Here is a 25563-nt window from a genome sequence, read left to right as displayed (position 1 = left end):
GAAGAAAAACTATTGTAAATTTTAGGTACATTTTCTCCTGTAACATATGCTTAAGTGAATATAAATGATGATGATAACTTTATTGTCGCTTTGAATGTACACCAATCGGCATACATCAAAATGAAATTTCGTTGCATACAGCTCTCAAAGGGTCACCACCTCCGATATATACTTCTTGTTCGTGGCCTGCTCAAATTTCAAATTTCACAAATTTCACAAATCTGATATAAAATACAGGTGAAACTTGAAAAATTAGAATATCGTGCAAAAGTTCATTTATTTCAGTAATGCAACTTAAAAGGGGAAACTAATATATGAGATAGACTCATTACATGCAAAGCAAGTTAGTTCAAGCCGTGATTTGTCATAATTGTGATGATTATGGCGTACAGCTCATGAAAACCCCAAATCCACAATCTCAGTAAATTAGAATATTACATGCAATCAATAAAACAAGGAGTGTACATAGAACAATATCGGACCTCTGAAAAGTATAAGCATGCATATGTACTCAGTACTTGGTTTGGGCCCCTTTTGCAGCAATTACTGCCTCAATGCGGCGTGGCATGGAAGCTATCAGCCTGTGGAACTGCTGAGGTGTTATGGAAGACCAGGATGCTTCAATAGCGGCCTTCAGCTCTTCTGCATTGTTCGGTCTCATGTCTCTCATCTTTCTCTTGGCAATGCCCCATAGATTCTCTATGGGGTTCAGGTCAGGCGAGTTTGCTGGCCAATCAAGCACAGTAATCCCACGGTCATTGAACCAGGATTTGGTGCTTTTGGCAGTGTGGGCAGGTGCCAAGTCCTGCTGGAAAATGAAGTCAGCATCCCCATAAAGCTCGTCTGCGGAAGGAAGCATGAAGTGCTCAAAATCTCCTGGTAGACGGCTGCATTGACCCTGGACTTAATGAAGCACAGTGGACCAACACCAGCAGATGACATGGCTCCCCAAGTCAACACAGACTGTGGAAACTTCACACTGGACTTCAAGCATCTTGCAGTGTGTGCCTCTCCATTCTTCCTCCAGACTTTGGGTCCTTGGTTTCCAAATGAGATGCAAAAGTTGCTCTCATCAGAAAAGAGGACTTTGGACCACTGAGCAACAGACCAGGTTTGTTTTTCTTTAGCCCAGGTAAGACGCTTCTGACGTTGTTTGTTGTTCAGGAGCGGCTTGACAAAAGGAATACGACATTTGAAGCCCATGTCCAGGATCCGTCTGTGTGTGGTGGCTTTTGATGCACTGACTCCAGCCTCAGTCCACTCCTTGTGAAAGTCCCCAACACTTTTGAATGGCCTTTTCCTGACAATCCTCTCCAGGCTGCGGTCATCCCTGCTGCTTGTGCACCTTTTTCTTCCACACTTTTCCCTTCCACATAAGTTTCTATTAATGTGCTTTGATACAGCACTTTGGGAACATCCAACTTGTTTTGCAATTACCTTTTGAGGCTTTCCCTCCTTATGGAGGGTGTCAACGATGGTTTTCTGCACAACTGTCAGGTCAGCAGTCTTCCCCATGATTGTGATTCCTACTGAACCAGACTGAGAGACCATTTAAAGGCTCAGGAACCCTTTGCAGGTGTTATGGCTTAATTAGCTGATTAGAGTGGGACATTTTGAGCCTAGAATATTGCACCTTTTCACAATATTCGAATTTTCCGAGATTGTGGATTTATGGCTGTACGCCATAATCATCACAATTATGACAAATCACGGCTTGAACTATCTTGCTTTGCATGTAATGAGTCTATCTCATATATTAGTTTCCCCTTTTAAGTTGCATTACTGAAATAAATGAACTTTTACACGATATTCTAATTTTTTGAGTTTCACCTGTATGTCATATGTATTTTTAATTTTTACATGTTCTACACAAGAAAGACCTCACCACTGAAATTCATTTTAGAAATTACAGAAGAAATTAATTGCTCACTTCTTCCTAATTACCATAGTAATTTATACTATCATACAAAGCTTTAAAAAATCACTTCTAAAGAAAAACATCAATGTAATGCAAATGCCACTCCTTATTTCACTTTGCTTTGTATCTTTCCATCACCTTCTCACTGATGACTTATTCTCCCATTAATTCCTCCGAATATTCCTCCTTAAAGGTGGGGAGCATGGGCATGGGGACAATGACCAGAAGCTAATTTTAAATTTTCATCCAAATGTAGATTTAAAAAATAAATAAATTGCCATTTAAATATTGAAATGATTATCTAATTTCTGTACCAATGTGTTACTCCCGCATGATTCAAAGTTTTCAAGTTGAATAACATAAAACCATGCAAATACTTTGCCACAATGATGTACAATACTATGATCCTAAAAGCCCATGTGTGCATAGACTCCGATCACCAAAGAACAGATCAGCTTCATTAAACAAAACAGCACTGATAAGCTGATGAGTCAAAACTCTCTAGTAACCACATTTTGCTTTGACAATCATACTCCGTTTTAAAAATATATCTCAAAAGAATATTAAAAGTTATTGAGCTTTTGCTAAAGCATTGACTACTATCAAGCTTTTTCATTATGAAAAGTCTAGAAAGACAGGCTGTATAAAAAACAAAAGAAACCCACCCACCCTCCCACTTCAATATTACTGAAACAAATCCTCAAAATTTCCTGAAATGGATTAATTGTAGTTCTGGCATTACAGGTAGTTCTCGACCTACAACCACAACTGAGCCTAAAATTTCCATTGCTAAGCAAGACGTTTGTTAACTGAGTTTTTGCTCCATTTTATGATGTTTCTTGTCACAGTTAAGTGAATCACTGCAGCTGTTGTTAGTAACACTGCAATTGGTAAGTGAATCTGACTTCTCCTTTTGCTTGTCAGAAGGTTGCAAAAGGTGATCACATGACTTCGGGATACTGCAACCATCATAAATATGAGCCAGTTGCCAATCATCCAAATTTTGATCATGTGACCATAGGGATGCTGCAAAGAAGTGTGAAAAATGGTTCTAAGTCACTTTTTTCACTGCCATGGTAACTTTGGTCACTAAACAAATGGTCGTAAGTCGAGGACTACCTGTACTTTCTACCCTAACCTACTGTAAACAACCCAAAATGCTGACTAAAACCACCTCACCATATTATTTCTCCTAATACTATTGTATTTTCCCACTAATATATCTGACCTCCAAACCGCTCCAAAATAATATTATAATGGGCTTCAAGGCAACTGGAAGCAAAATGAAATTGGGAGGGGGGGGGGACCTTCATCAGGTATCACCAAGAGAAATGGGAGGAATTGCTCTGGGATCCAACTGAAGCGAGCTTGTTATATCTGAATGGTGTCTTGACAAATACATTTTCTTTTTTGTGTTACAATTTGAATTGTATTATGCAGTGACAGAGTGATCTTTACTTATTTTTATTTATGTACAGTCCTTATTGCTATGGGCTTAGTTATTTTGCATCTTGATTCTTTTGGGTTGTCCATATTTTAACAATATCTACATTATTCACGTTTCATGGGCATCACACGAGGAAAAAAAACAACAACAATGTATGTACCTGTTTGGCTTCTAAACAGTTTTTCTCAGGTGTCCGAATTTTACTGATTTCAGGTCCAGCACCAGGCTCATTTTTGCCTAAATATTATAGAAACATCATATAAAATTTATTTTTAATATTCAACTTAAATTATATCCCACCATAATCACAGTTAAAAGTTATTAAACCTAGAAGTGTGAAATATCAGTGTTTTCAATCTTACTTTGATGATCATATTTGAAATAATATTGTTTAAAATTTAAAGCAAAGCGACAAATATTAGATGGTTAAAGAAAATAAAATATTTTTATGATATTGCTTTACTAATATTTTTCACTTAATTTAAACAATTTTTTACCAATAATGTTTTCAGCTTCTAAAAATAATTCCACATGGACAATCAACTGAACTACCTTAAAAATTACTGTTTAAAACAAGAACACCTATGCATAAGATAGTATACAGGTGAAAAATTAGTGCAGGAAACCAATTTAAGATAACAAGTTAATGAAAAAGTAAAAAAGTAAATGTGAATTTAAAGAACACATTTGTCTATCTGTTGTAATCAACAATAAGAGGATCACACAAATTAGAAGCAGGAGTTTATTGTTGTTCTCAGATATATCCATATAAATAATATTCACTTTTTATAGTTACCCAGACTAAATAACCAAATTTCTACTCAATATATAAAAACTGACAAGAGCTTTTTAAAGTACAACAATCTTTCTTCAATAGGAGATTAGCTGTGATCTTTTGATTACTTATAAACTAAGAAACCACGGGCAAAACCCAGAGAATGAAGCCATGATTTAAAATTGGTTTCTATGCAATAACTTCTTGAGAAGTCATTGACATGGTTCTTCATTCAGTTGTTAATTGTGATTAGTGGTATGATCATAAGAAAGGAGTAGAAAACACACATTTCATGTCTCAATTTATTACATTGCAATTTGATCAACCAAACACCACTGCTGATTCAATACTGCAACGTTCTTTCTTTAGATCAAGTACAGAACATTACTTAACTACTATGAAAGAGGTGATCAATTTGTTACATTGCAATTTGATCAACCAAACACCACCGCTGATTCAAGACTGCAATGTTCTTTCCTTAGATCAAGTACAGAACATTATTTAACCTACTTTGAAAGAGATGATCAAATAAGTTTAATCTACTTCCTGTTCCTGAACTACTTGACCGGAGATGACCAAAGCTGTTTTTGGTAATTACCAATTACTAATTTGTAATCTGTAAAGTCTTAAAATAATCCAAAGAGTGCAAAGTCATTTGGGTCTTGTTATCTACATAGGAAAATAAAAGAGGAAATATAGCTCCAGATTTAAATCTTGAATTTAGGAAGATAACTAGAAAATCATCAGTGATCCAGATCTATCATGAAGAAAGATGCATAGTGAACCGAATACTTCATAAGATACAACATTCAGTTATTTTCTGACCATCTTTTCAAAGATAAATATCTTTAATCTATTTTCTAGTCATCTCCACATAAAACTTTGGAATGATAAAACCAGAAACATTCCTTAGCAGATAAAGATACATTTAAAATGCTGCCAGAATAGGAAGGTATAGTTTGTGTGGCTTACTCATAAAAGGGTATTTTAAAACTTAACCTCTGAAATAATAAGCAGCTATGAAAATTTCATACAAATGACATTAGTTTCTTACTCTTTAGTCAGCATATATTATGTGATATTGATAATGAATGATGATATATTCATCTTCAAAATGTCAGACTAAGAGAATTATCTTCAGAAATGAATGTATTTCTGCAATATGTTACAGAACATGGAAAAGTTCAGCAGTGAATGAATATGAAACTATTTTGCTTCACCTAACTCCATATTAAAGCTTAGAGAATTCACAAGTTTAAGGTAATTACGAATCACCATTCTCTCAGCCCTTCTTTTAAGGCAGGGGTGTCAAACTCGCAACATCATGTGACGTGTCATGACATATCACAAATTTTTGGCCATTGCCAGCAATGGGGTGGGCGCAGTTTCGCTATGATGCATCCAGCCCATGGGTGGGCAGTTTGACACCCCTGCTTTAAAGGAATAAGAAGCTATACAGGTATTTTATGATACCTGACTTACGATCACAATTGAGCCCCAAAATTTTGAGCCCAAAATTTTTGTTGCTAAGTGAAACATTTGTTAAGTGTTTTTGCCCCATTTTACAACCTTTCTTGCCACAATTGTTAAGTGAATCACTGCAGCTGTTAAGTTAGTAACACGGTTCTTAAATAAATCTGGTTTCCTCATTGATTTTGCTTGTCAGAAGGGTGCAAAAAGCGATCACACGACCCTGGGACACTGCAACCATCATAAATATGAGTCAGGCGCCAAACATCTGAAGTTTGATCACATGACCATTGGGATGCTGCAACGGTCGTGTGAAAAATAGTCACTTTTTTCAGGGATGTTGTAACTTTGAACGGTCAATAAATGAATACTTATAAGTCGAGGACTACCTGTATTTTCAGTTGCATACTTACAATAGCCACAGGAATGGCAAGCACTTTTTGTGCTTTTCTATCAAAACATCTATACTGAGATTAAGGTTGAGTGGCTGATCAGCTAACTTACTATACAGCGACGAAAATATATTATGCAAACACAAATAAACTTCAACTTTGACATGATTATATGTTGTATCTTCTGACCAATAACTAGGTAATATGCTGACTCTGTAAACCCCTCAGAGAGTGCTGTAAAGCACTATGACGTAATATAGGTCTAAGTGCTTGTGCTATTGCTAAATAACTTCGTATCAAAGTGTTGCCCAAAAACTTCAGAATGCCCTTAATGTTGTTGTTGTTGTTGTTAGTTGCGAAGTCGTGTCCGACCCATCGCGACCCTATGGACAATGTTCCTCCAGGCCTTCCTGTCCTCTACCAATGCCCTTAATAGGAACCCTTAAAAGCTTCTGTTCCTAAACTCAGTCCAGGCATCACACAAGCACGACTGACACTCATCTTGCTTTTCCAAATAGAATAGAATAGAGCTGGAAGGCACCTTGGAGGTTTTCTAGTCCAGCCTCTTGCTCAAGCAGGAGAACCTATGCCATTTCAGACAAGTGACTGTCCAGTCTCTTCTTAAAAATCTCCAGTGATGGAGCGCCCACGATTTCTGGTGGCAAGCTGTTCCACTGGTTAATTGTCCTCACTCTTAGGAGGTTTCTCCTTAATTCCAGGTTGCTTCTCTTTTTGGTCAGTTTCCAACCATTGTTTCTTGTCCTATCCTCTGATGCTTTGGAGAATAATTTGACCCGCTCTTCTTTGTAGCAGCCTCTCAAATGTGGAATACTACTATCATGTCACCCCTATTTCTTCTTTTCTTTAGACTAGCCAAACCCAAGTCCTGCAGCCGTTCTTCGTATGTTTTAGTCTCCAGGCCTTGGATCATCTTAGTTGCTCTTCTCTAAACTTTTTTTCCAAGGTCTCAACATCTTTTGGTGACCAAAATTGGTTGCAGTATTCCAGGTGTGGTCTCGCTAGGGTTTTAAAAGTGGTACTAATATTTCGCATGATCTTGATTCTGTGCCTCTGTTTATGCAATCCAGGATTGTATTAGCTTTTTTGGCTGCTGCTGCACATTGCTGGGTCACAGTCAAGTGATCATCCACTAGGACTCCAAGGTCCCTCCCACAGTTACTGTTTTTGAGCCAGGTCTCACCTAATGTGTACTTATATCTTTGATTTTTCCTGCCTAAATGTAAAATTTTGCTTTTCTCCACATTAAAACTCATTTTGTTGGATAGGGCCCATTGTTCCAATTTGCCAAGATCTTTTTGAATCCTGAGCTTGTCTTCTGGGGTGTTGGCTATTCCTGCCAGTTTAGTGTCATCTACAAATTTGATGAGTTCCTCTTCTATTCCCTCAACTAAGTCATTGATGAAGATATTGAAGTGGCAAATTATATATCATCATCTGAAATCTCTTATTAGAAGGGCAGCCCTAATTGTCTCATGTAGAGATAAATCAGATGTTTGCCCTACATGTTCTCAGAATAGGCACAGGACCTAAAATACAAAACAAAGTTAACACAAATATCAAACCATCCAACTTTCAGGGTTTTGTTTTTTAAAAAAATCGTTATGACACAGGATTTGCTGATTTTCATTGTTCCATGTTATTTAGAATTTACTCTGACAGAATTTTTAACCTTGATAGGTTAGGTTAGGGCAGGACTTTTAAAATTTGGGTCCGCTGACCAATTAAAATTATGGGCCCCTTTTGGTCAAATGACTGGATAATGCTGCATCTACCAGGAGGAAATATAATTAGCCTAGTAATTGATATGGAGGTTGCAGCAGTTCTGTTATATAGCTAGGCTTTGGGGCTAGGATTAGCACTGACTGAGAAAAAGCTGATTCAGACTATAGAACCTGGACGAACATAACCTTTTTAAAGAAAAAAATAACTGGCAATTTCTTCAAGCCGATTTCTGCAAAGAAAAGCCCAATACGTTTTTTCTCTATTGTTGAATCAATTTGAGTGTTTAGGAATTCTATCTGTCCAAGGGCTAGTTTCTTGGCCTTGGTATCCCTTGGAATAGTTAAAATCACTACATTCATGCAAAAGAGCCTTGGTGGAGCAGTGGGCTAATGCCTCCTTAAGTAACACCAGCTGCCTGCAATTAGTGCAGGTTCGCATCCCACCAGGCTCAAGGTTGACTCAGCCTTCCATCCTTCCCAGGTAGGTAAAATGAGGACCCAGATTGTTGGGGGCAATTAAGCTGACTTTGTAATAATGCCGCTGGGGGGGTGTGAAAGCCCTAATAAGCAGGCATATACATAGAATGAAGGCTACTGCTAAGCTTGTAAGCCACCCTGAGTCTTCGGAGAAGGGCGGGATATAAATGGAATTTAAAAAAAAATGATAAAACATAGCTTATTGTGGCAGGAATCATCATAGCTGCTACCCCTCTGTTCCTCTTGCTGGGGCCACCAAGATTTTGGAGCTCTCTTTTATGTTTTTGATTAACTCAACCAGTTACAGTTAACCTTAACTATGGCTTACTTGAAACAAGGCAACTACTCATCATATGTTGTGCTTTTAGTTAAGATTAACTGCCCATCTTCACTCAGATAACACGAGCCAAGTTTTAACCAAAACCGGCAAAATGCTTCTAAATTCCTCATGGTGAGGGCCAAAAACTCCAAATATCTTGGGTCCTTCCTGTTAAGGACCAAATGCAGCCATTAAATAACTGAAGATAGGCAGGCTGTAGCACAACATACTTTTCAGGATAAAAATCAGAGAACGCTTAACAGACAAAGCTCCTCAAAGTCTATTCTTCAAGGGTTTTCTTTTCCGTTTCGCCATGACCATTACTTGTCTTTCATTCAAGAATGACTTCACGTTGTAATTTTCTACCAACAAGAACAGCTAGCTTCAATGTTTAATTGCTCATTTTCCTTCTTAATGACACAATAAGTTAATACATGATTGAATTTGGCTTTTGTGAAAATAGGTTATTTTATAATAAACTGAAAGTATGAGCACCTTTCACAGGCAAGCCCAATCATCCTTTTTTCTTTCAGAGACAGAAAACTAAGTTAAGTGAATTTCACAATATTTTCTTCATTCTCTTTCAGTTACATTATTTAAAGTCCTGGAAACTGAACTTCTAGCATGTTCTGTGCCCTCCCACCTCTAAGAGCTGTAGCAGAAATTAAGGATGGCGTGCCATATTTGTTTCTGGAATTACTCAAACCTTCATGAATATAAGTAGGTTTCTTTCATGGCTATATCCGTGAACTAGTTCGCATCCAATTAACTTTTGAAGGACATCATCGTCTGGCATAGTAAGGTGACAGCTCATACATCTACAATATTGGGAAATTCATCTTGGCACTCAATACTGTACACAGTAATTACTCTGCTTTTCGAGCAGTTAATGAGGCAGATTTTGAGCAGCACAGCTTTAAGGAAAGTCACTCAAACAGCACAAATGAAATCAGAGCAATTTCAGTGTTGATACAGTCGTCAGTCCTTCAGCATTAAAAAGCTGCCTTGCTCTGAAATAGATTTTATGCTAATGAGATTATGCTTATTCTATGCTTATTGTTTCCTAATGGATCTGTCGGATTTGTTTTCCAATTTCAGCTGAAACCTGCTGATTGAAAGGTAATAAAGCTACAAGCATAAGCATAGAGTCCAATTTCTCATTTTTATTTAAGATAATTTACATATTTTTCATATCAATGCACTATCTACTATAATAAAGATAATGGCAGATATATAGAAGCTTTTGATGCCCCAAAGAATGAGTGTAATAGCAAAATCCACTCTGCTTTCTTAAAATACCAGAGAATATTCTGCATATTGCTCACTTGGTATGCTTTCCAACAAGAAAAAGACCGCAGCTGTGCCTGGAGAAGTCTTAAATATCCATACAATATCAATTTCTGTGATTTTTGCCTGGTAAACTACATTACACACCTTTGTCCCAGAAAACCCAGTTTAATATTTCCTTGAATAACAGAATAGGAGAATAGTAGCATACTATAACCACCGCTCTCCTTTATGAATGAAATAACAATGGAGAATCCAAGCAGCAATGAGAAGCATAACAAAGGAACAAAAGAGGAGAATCACTGTTTAAAGCAAGTGACTTCAAACCAGTATACTTTGTACACCTCAAACCAGTACAGTTTGGTTGTCTACCAAGAACTGATAAACAGGGAAGAAAAGTCAAAGAGAAAATCTGAGAAAGCAATCAATAGATAGAGTTGAGCTTCTCCAAAAAGAGAAAGATAACACATTTACAATATACCCTCCATCTGGTCTGTTACATTTGCCATCTTTTATATTTATATTTATGTTTCATTGACTTTACTGTAATTTCTTTGGTTGTTGTAGACCAGAGTCACTGAGAGTTGAGTGGCATACAAGCTTAATTACTACTGTTGTTTTTAGTCTGAGTTGCACTTGTGCCACCTGCAAGTAAGGCCAATTTTGGAAAGTATGCCAATAGAACATCCAAAATCCAGTTTTACTCCAAGTATACTCTTACCATCTAACGAACTTTTCTTCTAGACTTTTCTTCTAGAGGTTATTGTACCAACCAATAAACTCTTATCCACATCCCACTGACTAGGAAGTAAATGAAATATACTGATTATATATTCCTTATTTAAAAAGCCAGTTTTCACAAACACATTTCTCAGTACCATTTAAAACAGACACATCAGTATCATAATTGATTAGGTTTTTAACTTGAAACACCACACTTTATTCTTTTAAGAAAGAGATGTTGAACTCACTGTTCCGATTTAGTTCAAGTTGCTCTTTCTCTGAATGATGAAGCTGCTGTTGTCCTATACTAACTGGTGAATGATGTCCAAGACCATAGGGAATGGGGGACCCACGTCCATGTGCTTGTAAAAGATTCACATTATATGCCATGGCTGTTTGATGAGTAATGATTCGAGGATCAACTGCAAATCTACTCTGATACCCTGTCCATGGTACCTATGCAATAAAGATATAAAACAGTATCATTCACAACTTTTAACCTGAATAGTTAAAAGACATCTAGAGTACCAATGAAATTAAATGTTTATGCAGTTTTCTCTAAACCAGTAAATCACTCAACAAGAGGAACCAGTATAGTGTAAGTTTCAAATTGAAGAAATGTCTTAGGAATAATATTGTGAGAATAAAGGCATGACACATGGTAAAAAAAATATGCAAATAATATTGAATATAACACAGAAGGCTCAATTATAGGACACAACCTAAACCCCTCAGATAAATTGTGATAGGACAGTAGAAAGATCCTAGTCTGGGAAAGAACATGAACTATTTATATCAACAAATTCAGAATAGAAATTTTTTTAAAAAAATGCAAATATAGATATATTTTATTATTCTATTGTTTGCAAAAGAAATGAATAAAAAAAGGAAAAGGAAGAAAAAATATAAAGTGTTAACAATAAAAATGTCAAATGTTTTCATAGCTTTTGATGACTCAATTCTATGACAGCTTCCTGAGTTAAAAAACTAAGTCTGAAGATAAATCAAACATGGACTCCAAAAGATATTTGACATTCAATCTTTGAGGATTTCTACTGATGATAACAGTCACCTTTTTAAAGTTGCCACTGCTTTCGTTACAGCTGCTTTATGTGACTACGATAAAAGTGTCATTTTAGTAATTACAGATCTTTTTGACTGAAATCTATTTATCTTTCAGAGAAACCATTCACCTTTTGAAGACTAGAAAAAGTACAGTTGTTGAACTATTCTTATTTTCCTGTTAAAAAATAAGTAAACTACAGTGGATCCTGAAGAAGCACAAAACAAATGCCAATAGATTTAGTGTAAACTGCACAAAAATGTTACCACTTTTTATTAAAATGAACCACTATGCTAATTAGTGTTTGAAAACAATTGCAAGTATGAGTAAAAAGAAAAAAGAAAGAAAACTGCATGCCAAAGATCAAATGATGATTAACTTTCACATGAAAACAAAGGAGAAATTCATGCAAAAGAAATGGAGTGGAATATTTGAATTCAAAGCACAGTACCAGCTAGATCATACTCCACTATACTCTCCTTGCAAATACGGGAGAGGAGAAGAGAATCTGGAAGAAATATTGTTTGTAAGCTATAAGAAAACTACTCCTGTTCTGAAGTCTTCCACTATGCTTAACGTATGCCTACAAAATGGGAAAGCTGCAACAATTCCTTAACTATGCTTAAAATTGATTAAAAATATCCCGATTCTTCCTCTTTAAGAAATGCTATATATAATACGGCTTTCCAGGTCAGGAAATAAAAAAAGGACTTCCTGATCACAAAAAGTTACTTTTTCATGTCTGCATTTTGAGTCCCTTAATATATATTCATGTTTCTGTAGGCACATTTTGAAATGTTTCAAGACAGTATACTCTTCAAAAAGAACTTTAAAATATTTTAAGTTACTGATATATCAAATAAGTCATTTGCCATGAATGAAAACATGGCATGTTTTGGCAGCCTGAAATTTCAGCACGCAGAGTTCACTGGGCATTATCTGGTTTGCTACAGCTCAAACATTTAAATTGTTGGGAGACTCATTTTAGTGGCTTTTTCCTTTTATTAGCATATAGCTGTTCCGATAAAAGCAAAATAGTATTTGTCAACTTTGAGTACGTAAGTGGGGGATTGAGGGGGTGTGTGTACTTTGTTAACACAACAATGAATACTTACAGGTAAAGGCACAGACATGACCATATTTCCTCCATAAACAGCAGGTACATAAAGAATGCTTGTCCCAGTGTGAGGATCTATCCGCTGTACAGGACTAGGAGACTTCCCAAGGTTAGGATGAGGCCCAGGAGGAGGAGGGGGTGGCGGTGGTGGGGTATACGCTCTGACAGGATTTCCAATTAAGACAGAAGCTGTTGGCTGAACTACATAAAAAATATGAATGTGAAAGTTACAAGCGTTCACTTTTTCCTTAGCCTTCAAAGGATATTTATTTCACGGCAGCTGAGGCCAGGAACATATGATAGCCTGTCCATATTCACTTGAGTGCACCAGTCTTTTTTGATAGACCCTACACATCTGGAGCCTCTGCTGCTGTCAGACAGCTACCAATCTCATTGGCACCAGACCTATACAGAACTTTGCAGTCTAGGACTCTTTGGTGTATATTTAGGCCAATTAACCCTTGAGAAGGGCAAATCAATGGTAAAAGAAAGAATTAGGGACATTGATCACCAAAACACTATCACCAGTGCTCCTGAATTCTACTATCAAATGTTAGGCAAGTTGTGAGCCCTCTACTACAGGGTATCTATACAATTTAATCCTAAGCAAATACATAAGGGCCTTTTCCAGAACCTGTTTTGATACCCTCCCTTCAGTACAGCTGGTGGGAAGATTTCATGGGACTTATTTACAGAAACCTTTGCCTTATAGATTCAGAGGTAGAATCTTTTGCTCATGTCCTCATACATTGTCCTTTTTTATGATGCCTCAAGACGTACTTCATCTCTCCAATTATCTCTAAATTTGGGGGTCCATTCTGATAAATTTTATGTTCATTACTTTTTAAGTGATGCTAACTTTGCATTCGCATGCCAGCTGGCCAAATACGTCATACAATTTCACAAAATGTCTAATTAGTCTATTATTTCTCTTTTTCTACTGTAAAGATTGATCAAAGGCCACAACAGAAATATTTGTTTATTGTCTATATTCAGAATTCTCCTGAACTTTGGATCAAATCAAGACTATATGTTTAAAAATATTTTATTTCCCAAAATCAGAGGCGCTCCTAAATTTAAATAGTATATAGGATCACTCTTTTGGTCATTCTTTATCCCTTCCCTATGCTTCCCTCAATAATTTTAGAGAAAGGAAGTCCAGACTCCAAACAGGGCCATAGATTCTGGTAACCTATGATTTTTACCTAGAAAACATCTACCGTATTTTCCGGCGTATAAGACTACTTTTTAACCCATGAAAATCTTCTCAAAAGTCTGGGGTCGTCTTATATGCCGGGTGCTGAAAGTTTAGGGACAGGGCTGGCTGGAAAACCTGGAGCGGCTCTCCCATTTAGTCTGCGCAGGGAAAGCGGGACCAATTGGAGAAGAAGCTGCAGTCTGTGATTTTTTACAGGCTGGGGTCTGGGCGTCTTTCCTTCTAAAGTTGAAGAGCAGCTGTAGTATATCCCAACTTGAAAGGCAGGTGGGGAAGGCAGCAGCCAGAGCAGCCGCTTAGCTCTAAGGACACATTTGACTCAGGAACTGGGCGGGCTGGCTGGAAAACCTGGAGCGGATCTCCCATTTGGTCTTTTTTTTAAAAAAAATCCCATTTATATCCTGCCCTTCTCCGAAGACTCAGGGTGGCTTACAATTTAAAGCACAAATCAATGTGCTTAGCAATAGCCTTCATTCTGTGTATATGCCTGTTTATTAGGGCTTTCACCCCCCCCCCCAAGCAGCATTATTACAAAGTCAGCTTATTGCCCCCAACAATCTGGGTCCTCATTTTACCTACCTTGGAAGGATGGAAAGCTGAGTCAACCTTGAACCTGGTGGGATGCGAACCTGCACTAATTGCAGGCAGCTGGTGTTACTTAAGGCTCTGCGCAGGGAAAGCTTTAGAGTGAATTAGGAAAAGTGAAAAAGTGAATTAGGAAAATAGGGAACGGTTGCTGGAATTGGGTATGTGTAGTTTAACGAAGAGAAGGGTGAGGGGTGACATGATAGCAGTGATCCAATATCTCAGGGGCTGCCACAAAGCAGAGGGAGCCAAGCTATTCTCCAAAGCACCTGAAAGCAGGACAAGAAGCAATGGATGGAAACTAGTCAAGGAGAGAAGCAACCTTGAACTAAGGAGAAACTTCCTGACAGTTAGAACAATTAACCAGTGGAACAACCTGCCTCCAGAAGCGGTGAATGCTCCAACACTGGAAGTTTTTAAGAAGAGACTGGACAGCCATTTGTCTGAAATGGTATAGGGTTTCCTGCCTTAGCAGGGGGTTGGACTAGATGACCTCCAAGGTTCCCTCCAAATTATTATTATTATTATTATTATTATTATTATTATTATTATTATTATTATTAGTTTAATCCACTTGCACTGTTTTATGTTTACATGTTTGATGACAAACAGCCTTATGTTTATAAGTGACAGTTTTCCTACTAAGCACCTGCATGTCATAAGCATTTGAATAAAAATGCCATATTAAAATCAAATCTGATGTTTTTTAATTTTTATTTGGTGTGCGTTGGAAGAGGGGTAGTCTTATACGGCGAGTATAGCCCAAACCCTATAATTTAACAGGAAATGTAGGGGGTCGTCTTATACGCCCAGTCGTCTTATACGCCGGAAAATACGGTAGTTTCATTGCAAAAACAAGCATATTTCACATTTTCTTAAAAAAAAAAAGACCATCCTCTTCCTAATACTTACCAATTCCATCAGTATGAAAATGGTCACTATGGTTATGGTGATGGCTTTTTACCTGTAAAAAAAGATTGGCCAGGAGTTAAATTATTCTACCTTTAAACATCAAAGAAAATTAAGAAAGTTTTCAGAACTACCAAAGTGCATGCCTATGCATTTCCAGAAAATTACAGAAGATAATAATTGTGTTCAGTGACCAAAAGATATTCCTGTGACGTGGGACAGGGGGACACAGAGTAATTTGTGAATCCTCACAAACCAAGATTTCTCTGGCTCAGAGTCAGGTTTACATTTGATTAATTACAATGCTACACAAATACTGTTTTTGTTTGGTTACCTAAGATGTTGCAATGCAATACAAATGCACACTATGTTCAAACACTTGTTAGGTAATGCTGGCCTTCTAATTAATGGCACAGTTGGGGATATTAAATGGAAGGAGGGGATCTTGTACAGTGTCATGCAGAAACAAAGTGGCATAAATACAAAGTGAATAAATAAAAAGCAAATAAAAAACCCAATTCTTGTAATAATTTTAGACATGCAGTAGAAAATACCGTATCAATTTCAGAGACAGCAGGGAACAAAGTTAACCTAACCCTTGTAATAATACATGAAACAGCTATATAATTGAACAGTTGCATTGAAAGCATTATCCTTATTATATTGGTTATTTTTACAATTCTGAGTGTTTAACACTCTGCAGCTGAAAATGTACACATGGCAATTCAACTTTGACCACATAATAGTCTTGTAAATTAGTTTTTCTCCTGGTATTTTAGTCCAGCACTTCAACCAATACACCAATCTGGCATATAGAAAACTGAAAAAAAGAAGACGATGTCTATCTAATCATCTTTTCTTTAGAAAATCAAGATTAAAACAAAAGGCATTCACAAATTTTGCTATCTTAATTTTTAAAAAGAGCAGGTTGCAAGTCCACCAATCCTTATTGGGCTGATTAAAAAAGTATGAAATGTTGGGTGAAGAATCTACAGGGTGTCTGAGTCTATACTCTTACGTACAGTAGGTCATTTTAAAATCAAGATAAAATTGCAACTTGCAAATTTATGCTTATCTAGTAGTAGAATTAACAACATAGCTATTATACAGTAGAAAATATATAACAATAGCCACCGCCAAAGGACAAATGTTAGAATATCACTGTCAAAATCCTGTTTTAAACAGTCAATATCTGTGGCATTGCCATCAGTAAACTTGTTCTCCCGCTATCATGGTTCTGACAGATGAAACTCTTCAAAAGAACTTTGAGGCATTGTTTACCTTAAAGAATCATTTATTCGAGAAACAAAGTATCAGCACTACATAGTTAAAGCCAAAAAACTGAATTCCCCTCCCGTGGGCACAAAGTAGCAAAGCACAATTCCCTCCTCCAATTACCAGTCATAAATCACTTTCCCCAATTAGCTTGAAGCCCGGGCTTTCTCCCCAGCTCTCCAGCCTGCCAAATCTTTATCAACTCTGGGCACAATAACCTTGGATTCCCACAGCTGAGTTATTATTGTTATGATTAACTGGATTTTCATCCACATCCCCCCTCCTAGCATCAACTAACTCTAAAAGCAAAAGAGAAAAATGGCTGCATTTCCATCTGTTGTCAAAGCAAGAACATCCGATGTTAGCAGCGTTGACACCCACTTTTGTAAGATGAATAAGTAATTTGCAAGAAAGGAGAAGTCCAATGGAACTTGGAAAAATGGAAAGTAATCCTGGTAGATTCACAGCAGAAGCCAGTATCTCAGTTTATTCTATCTTTAAACTGAGATACTGGCTTCTGCTGAGAACCTACCAGTATTGGTTTCTATTTTTCCAAGTTCCATATGACCTCTCCTTCTCTTTCTTTCCTGCAAAGTACTATATATAAAATATTGGAGAAGGATATTTGAATCTGCCCCAAGGAATGTAAGCAAGTTTCCCACAAGATTAAGACTATCTTTTGAGGGTTCTTTATGTGACTAAAAGAAGAGGCAGCTAACTATAGCTCTGGCTTCTTAAGCCAGACAATAATGCTAATGACAAAACCATTGGAGTAGGCAAACAGAAGATGCAGGAGATAACTTGTACTAATTCCGAGATGAAGTTAGCCCCATTGACCTCACGATGGCAAGGTTCCCAACTATACAATCTAGAATGGAAGGGCCTTCCGAGTAGCAAAATACAATACAGCAATATAGTGGGGAAAAATATACAGTGGAAAAAGAAACAGAAAAATATACGGAGACATATATTGATCCAAGGCAGGGGTAAGCAGCAATGGCCCCTTTATGACCTGTGAAGTCCACAGGTCATAAAGAGACCATTGTTGCCTACCACTGATCCAAGGCGACAACTAACTGGCTAACTTGTTTATGTCAAAACGCCATTTCACTCTGGCAAGTTACAGTTTCATCTGAAGCAGTTATAGTTCTCTCTTCCAATGTTCAGTAGAAGGCATAGCCACTGTGGGCTGCCTATTTGTCCTAGATCATTGTGCACTCTTTCTCCAAAGATCTATTGTTTCTTATTCTCCATCTATTAGATTTACCATACAGCTCTAATAGGGAGACAAGAGAAAACCAAAAGATGGTGATTTTTCCCAATGCCTATTTTTCAATATGTTGTCGAGCACCAAGTTTTAAAACTCACTGATGCTTAAGAACATTACTTCCTCAGGGAAAAGGTCTACATTGCTGTTTTCCAGCAGTCTGAACACATTAATCAGTCTGTTTAGAGAGCCTGAATAAATATTGACCTATGAATAACACGGATGAAAAAGGATGACAAACCGGTTCACTGGTTACTCTATAAAGACAGTGTCTCTAAAATGCATTTCAAAAGAAAAACTACATATTAAAATGCTGGGGGCTATTACAGCTTCTTTGCATATTTAGGGTCAGATAAATGTTTTCTTAACTTTCTACAAGACCTATCACTCTTAATTACAATAATTCATACACACATTCACCCCGATAGAATATGGCAGTTTAAAAGAATTATAGCTATTCTTTTTATCTCCAAGCCCACCAAACCCAAGTTCTTGACACTCATTTAATTTGCTAGTAAGTACCAAGGTTTATTTATGCAAATTCCCAGCTTCCTATCCAAATGAACATGAGGTAGTCTACCTCATAAACAAATAAAATCAATAAAATACAACTAGTCAAAAAGAAAAACAACCATGACAACGGTATCACTTTACAGGGACTAGGCAGGTTCACTTGTTCAGCAACCGATCAAACAAAATGAGGGCAATTTCTGACTGTGAAGTTGCGCTTGTCACAGCATCCCTGTGGTCACATGATCGCAACCTGAGCGTTTGGGTGCCTGGTTCACAATTACAGCATCACAGTTAGCCAGTGTCACATGTTCTTCAGTTGCAACCTTCCCGGCCTGCTTCCCACGAGCAAAGTTAATGGGGAAGCCCGGCAGGGAAGATCACAAGTCACAAGTTGTGATCACAAGTTGCTCCTGCTGTTTTTCTCCCAAAGATCCCCACTATGGAGTAGGAGATCCCAGAGATCTCGTGCTCGACAGCATCCAACTGCGGCCCACACTTGGCTCCTCTGCACTCTGTAGCACCAGCCTTTAGCCCTTGCTGGCCCACTCACGCTCCACAGCATTCACCCCCAGTCCCTGCTGACTCATCCACATTCTGTAGTGCCAGCTCGCAGCACTCACATACCTGCCTGCCTATCTCACCTGCTGGCCTCTCCCTACACTCATTCTCAATATGACTGTATAATTTTAAGAGAGGAAAAAAGGAAGACAATTTATAGATATTGCATTTTTCAGACCTTCTAGCACCTTCTGACATGAATATCATGGCACCTTTTGAACAGATATCGTCTTTCTGGGTGCAAAACTTATTGCTTACTAAAAGCTGTATCTATCTATCTATCTATCTATCTATCTATCTATCTATCTATCTATCTATCTATCTATCTATCTATCTATCTATCTATCTATCATCTAACTATCTAAACTGTGTTATCTTTTCAGCCTAGTATTTTCCCATTCTATGTTTTTAGGAGGAAGCACAACAGCTAATATATTTTCCTAATATATTTTAACAGTTTCTTGCAACCTTTTCTCGGAGGTTACCTTTGGTGGCGATTGCTGTGGTTTATTGGTGTTTGATGAATGCTGCTGTCGCAGAGCCCGTGGAATAAACTCAGGAGCCAGTGGATTCAATACATAGGTTTTCTTTAATTCCAGAGCTTCCAATTGAGCCTTGATCTGATCAAATGTGATACCGTGAAGACTTTCATTATCATGACACAGGGCAATAAATCTTTCCCAAAATTTCCTATAAGCCAATACAAGAACAACACAAAAATGTTTGTTTTTCTAGATTAAAAAAATATATAAAGTAAATCTTGAATCCAATGTTTCTGTACATCCCTTTGTTTTCAATACTATTTAATTATGAGACAACATTATTTGAAACCTTCTAAAACTATTTAGCATTAACACTTGAGCAATAGCAAGATTTATTAGCCAAGTTCTCTACATCACATAAAAACATCTGTCTTAGTGTTAGAATGTCTGCAAAGTGCCTTTTTGTTTTTAAAACACTCAGGCGGATTGTTCACACAGGGCACATTTACAATGTGGCTGCAAGAACAATGAATCAAATGCTGCCAGTTCTGATATGAAACATGCTGTTGAATTTAAAATAAAAATTTGCCACAGCTCTGTCTGATATGGCTGCAATGATAAAAAATAGGTATTATAGTCATATTTTAAAAGGTCTTGATAGTTATTGCAATAGATTCTTGACTCCCTTTAACAACCTTCAAATTACATCTACATCTTAGAATTTTGCATTATCAATGAAAATGTCACATATTTCTGTAGACTTGATTAACTGTTTTAAAGTAAGAGTATGCCAATAGTTCTCAAAATGTTGGAAGAACAAAAAGTTTTACAGTCAAGCTGTCATTTAGAAGAGCTGTGAAAATCTGGATCTTTAACCAGCAGGCCGTTGGGGAGAGACAGTGAGACCTCTTGCTTTGTTGTGCTTGCTATCTTTTATTGATTTTATTGTAATATTATTCTACTTCTATTAGCAGGTCTTTGTACTGTGTGATTTTCTCCACTTCTTTCTCTTCCTTTCTGCTCTCCCCAGGTATTGCATTTTTATTTTATTTTATTTATTTATTTTGCTTTCTCATCAACAATTAAGTCTGGGGTGTTGTGTGGCAGATGTTATTTCTGCTTAGACAAGAAGTAGGAAGGATGAAGCTGGCAAGATTGAAAATGAAGTATCCAAGATCAGCCAAGAACATTATTATTTTTTTTAAAAAAAACTGTGCAGGTGCCCCAGGTAGCAAAAAGGCCATTATTGTGTAGAGAAGGGAGAAAGAAATGCAGGATTTAGACCATGAAGTTGTCATGCAATGATTAGATCCCTACTTTCTATATTATTTTCATCATAAGACCTTCTTTCACATTAGCAGTAAAAGCAACTTATCTCTCTGAGCCTTGTCCTTCAATCTTCCTACTGCTAAGCTCATGCCTATGCATTTGTATTCCTACAGAAAGATTTATTGCTTTACCTAACATGAAGCTTGGACAAGAAGCCTATCTCTAAGCTCTACAACTAAGCTCTACAACTGGTTGAAGCTTAGCTTTAACTGCACCCACATTACTCACAGAACACACCACAGACTATTAATAAAATCTTTGCTTGCATGCTACAGCAGCATTTTATGATTACCCTGCACATCAGCTTGCTGAGGGACATATCACAAGTACTTTTCCAATGGCTAAAATAGCTAAGAAAAGCATAATGTGAGAGCAAAATTAACAAAGCTCTTGTAATAAATTTCAAGCAAATGGTAGTCCGATCCAGATCAAAATCACCACAGCGCATATACTTCTTCTGAACAGCCTTAATATTGAAAGAAATAACATTCCCAGAATTCACAAGAGATTTTAAATAAAGTAGGACCAGCAAAATTCTCTGTGGTAGCTTCCCACATAATTTTACTTTCACCACTAGCATGTTAACCATGAGACACGCTGTGCAAAAATATCCATGTTTACGTAAAAATAAAATTATATTCCAGTTATATATATGACAGCCTATGGATCATATTCACAAATATAAACCAGTTCTTTTATCTAACCTGTACATATGAAATTAAAATAAATCCAATTTTTTTATCTTCTACAAGTAAGATCTAGTACAAAGAAATCATTTTTATTTTTTTATTTTTATTTTAATTCCATTTATATCCCGCCCTTCTCCGAAGACTCAGGGCGGCTTACAAGCTTAGCAGTAGCCTTCATTCTATGTATATGCCTGCTTATTAGGGCTTTCACACACACCCCAAGCGGCATTATTACAAAGTCAGCTTAATTGCCCCCAACAATCTGGGTCCTCATTTTACCTACCTCGGAAGGATGGAAGGCTGAGTCAACCTTGAGCCTGGTGGGATGCGAACCTGCACTAATTGCAGGCAGCTGGTGTTACTTAAGGAGGCATTAGCCCACTGCTCCACCAAGGCTCCATGCTGAATATTGCTGAATTCTCATTATATATATTCTCTCTGCAATAATTCATACATTAAATAGTATATACCTAATATAACTAGCAAGGTGATATTAAATTTCTGCTAAAACCAAATTATCATACTATAACATTTTTAAAATATCAAAAAATATAGATTAAAAATAGATTACAAAATTATCCACTTCAAACTTCCAAGTTTATATTATCAACAAGGAAACCAGAAAAGATTAAAGTATCTAGTTTCCCCCATTGCTATTATAACAAATAAATAAATGTAACAGCACATACTTTCACCAGTGACAAAAATACAGAATAGTGTATCTAACTCAGTCCTGTTCTTGCTTTCAGAATATCCTAATCTATTTCAATTTTAAATCTGAGAACTAGACTGGCATTTATTCACATTTCCATAAAACTTTGCTTTCCCATAGCAAAGTTTCTAAAGATTTCTCCCTTCCTCCATTTATTATAATTATAATTTCAAAAAGGAATAAAACTGATACAAATATACATTTAAGGAATGCACTATTAATAGACAAAACTACCATTCTGGAAAGCCTTAAATTATTTTTGTATTTTGTTTATGAGCTTGAAAACCTCTTCATAAGGGAGTATTACAATACAACATTTCCATCTTTAACTGTAACATTAAGAGAAAATTTGACAATATGAATCCTTTGTAGATAGGCCTTCTTTTCCTCTTTACACTGCACATGAAATATAATCAGCAAATGTCCAACAACTATGTTGCTAACTTGAACCTATTGTAAGAAATCTTCATAGTCTACTACCATGTTTCCCTGAAAGTAAGACCTACCGCAAAAATAAGCCCTAGCTTGATTTTTTTGGGGTTGGGCCTAATATAAGACCTACCCCAAAAATAAGACCTAGTTTTGGGGCAAGGCCCACACCTAAAAATCAAGCTAAGGCAGTGGTGGGCCCCGAACCCACTTATCAGGCCTCCCATGAATAGACACCTGCCTCTCCTTGCTGGTCCACTTCTTCTGTGGCGTCCCCCAGCCTGCATTTCGCAGAGGCCTCCAGAAGGCCTCTGCAGCTGAGAACAAAGCTATGGATTCAATCCGTAGCTCAGTTCTCAGCTGCAGAGGCCTTCCAGAAAGGCCCCTGACTGCAAAATGCAGGCTGGAGCTCCATTCTCAGCTGCAGAATTAAGCTGCTCCTTTGGTCGCAGAAGGGGTGGGCCAGCTGGGCAGAGCTGTCAGTGCCACTGCCGCAAGGTGAATGCAAAAGACACACACACACCGAAAATAAAACCTGGTGCCTCTTTTGGAGGAAAAAAAACCCAGGTCTTATTTTCAGGGAAACACGGTATCAGTTGTAGATTCTGTTAATATAATATACTGTAGATTTAAATAAAATGAAATGATAAATGATGATGAGATTAAACACAAGACATGCATTATAGATAGTTTCGATAGTATTTCCCCCCTAAAGCTCATATCTATCTCAAAGTGAGAGAGAAAGTCTAAGGTAGGCCTGTCCACCCATGAACCTTAAAACTTGTGGATTTCAACTCCCAGATTTCAGTTTCCCCATGCTGGCTGGGGGATTCTAAGAATTGAAGTCCACAAGTCTTAAAGTTGCCAGGGTTAAACACCCCCCCCCATCTAAAGACTCCGCCTGGGTGAAGCAGAGCAAGAATGAGAATCCATTATTAAAAACACAGTAAGCCTTTCATCGTTATGATTTATTATTTGGTCATACCACATATTGGTTGTACCTGCATCTTCCAATGGAACATAAAGCAATTGGATCGCCCACCACAGCTACTAGGGACTGTGCTCTTGTAATGGCTGTGTTGAGAAGTTTGTAATTGGACAGAAAACCATAATCTAAGTCCTCTGTTGAATCTTCCAATAAATGTTCTTTCCGTTTCATCGCTGTTTGCTTGTGTTTGCAAGTGTGCCGGGTTCGTACTGTGCTGAGAAACAACACTCGAAACTGCTTTCCTGAAGAAGGAAAAGTAGGGGATACTGTTAGCCTTTTTTTTTTGCTAGAAACATTACCACATAGCTACATGTATTGACTTTTTACATCAATGTCTGGCAAGTGAATAACTATTGTTCACTTGAAAATATTTCTGCATCAATAATTAGAAAATAAATATTCCAGAATAATTACAAATAACATTATTTGCTTTGGTATTAATATTACTCTTGCTTAATCATTGACATCTTTGGTGCTGTTAATTTCTGTTGCATTATAAACATTCATGCAGTGTGCCATATTTTTACATATACACATAATATATATGTGTGTGTAGATAGATAGATAGATAGATAGATAGATAGATAGATAGATAGATAGATAGATAGATAGATAGATAGAAACTGTACAGTTATACACTGTACATACCAAAATTGTATCTGTTGGGAACTTTTCTTTTAATTTTACTACTGTAGTTTATTAACTTTAGAGGTACCAGTGGAAGTAATTTTCTATTTGCTTATATTCTTACAAATGGAAGATAACAAAGATTAAATTTACAAAGAAGAGTAGAAATAGGGAATTGCTGAGAAAATCAAGTGGCTTAAGAGTAAACTTGAAAAAAATAGTTAACTAAATAAAGGAATAAGAAAATATTGATCGATGGGAGACAAGCATGTATCTTAATAAGGCTGGAAAAAAGCTATGTACATGTATGCTGTATTCTTGGGTGAAAAGGTATGTAAATGAAGTTTGAATCTAAGAATTAAGCATCCTTAATTCTTTTTTCATGAGTTTTTCATTAAAAACTCTAGATTCTATTTGAACCCATCAAAGGAAGAAAAACAGGAAGAAAAGCAACTTTCCTGAAAAATCAAGAAACAAAAATTAAGACCTTTACTTATGATTCATAATTTTACTAAAATTAAATGTGTAGTGGTCTATTATCAGCTTTGATTTGGTATTTTTTTAATCTGTTTCCACTTAGAATCCTTTTGCAGAGCTCAACTATATTCTTTTCCAACTTGATATATTAACTGTTGTTGAACATTTTAATGATCGCAGCTATTGAATATTGCTAGAGACATGTCTCAAAGGATATTCCACGATTTTTAAAAGATTTAAAACATTAAATTTAAATTCCCTATTATACAGTACGTTAATGCAATTCCAATTCCAAGCTAGTTCCTCTAGTCAAAGGTATGTATTATCTATGTGGTCACTAAAAGCTGACCCTGACTTTATGGCACCCAATCAAATCAAACCATGTATTACTTACCCTGAACATTTAACACTCTTTCAACACTGACATCAGACAATCTTTTTTTCCGAAGCTCTGCCCGAATCCGGAAGACTTGATCAGCATATGGTGTTACAACACCTATGCTGCCATCATCCAACTTTCCCCAAGCTACCGGCCACTTCCTCCTCAATTCTTCAACACGTTCAACTACTTCAAATACCTTAAAAGGGGAAAATCATGCTCAGGAAATTGCTAGCTTTTTTGTTGGTATTAAGTTTTGTATTATGTTCTTGGATGAAAAGGTTTTAGCAGAAGCCAGTTTTAGCACCAGCATGTTATCTAAGTCTTTTCAAAAATATTCATTTAACTGCAGCATCCCCTGCATGACACTGACATGACTTTTATCATCTGTAAGCATG

The 25563-nt window shown here is 36.8% G+C and overlaps 1 protein-coding gene across 6 annotated transcripts in view; it reads right to left on the bottom strand.

Moving 5' to 3' along the window:
• HELZ (helicase with zinc finger) overlaps window positions 1-25563 on the bottom strand; it is a 169778-nt gene that overhangs the window by 24404 nt on the left and 119811 nt on the right. For all 6 annotated transcript variants that reach the window (XM_081317976.1, XM_081317978.1, XM_081317977.1 and 3 more), the window contains 7 exons: window positions 25181-25364; window positions 23696-23924; window positions 19539-19743; window positions 15444-15495; window positions 12729-12931; window positions 10799-11006; window positions 3526-3602 (listed from right to left, as the gene is read on the bottom strand). In XM_081317976.1, coding sequence (XP_081174102.1) covers window positions 3526-3602; window positions 10799-11006; window positions 12729-12931; window positions 15444-15495; window positions 19539-19743; window positions 23696-23924; window positions 25181-25364 — 1158 coding nt within the window. The remainder of the gene's footprint in view (window positions 1-3525; window positions 3603-10798; window positions 11007-12728; window positions 12932-15443; window positions 15496-19538; window positions 19744-23695; window positions 23925-25180; window positions 25365-25563) is intronic.

The sequence above is a fragment of the Vipera berus genome, assembly GCF_964194415.1.
Source record: "Vipera berus genome assembly, chromosome: 2".
NCBI classification, from domain to species: domain Eukaryota; kingdom Metazoa; phylum Chordata; class Lepidosauria; order Squamata; family Viperidae; genus Vipera; species Vipera berus.
Note: the sequence above shows the minus strand (reverse complement) of the source record. Positions and strands in the feature narration are given on the sequence as shown.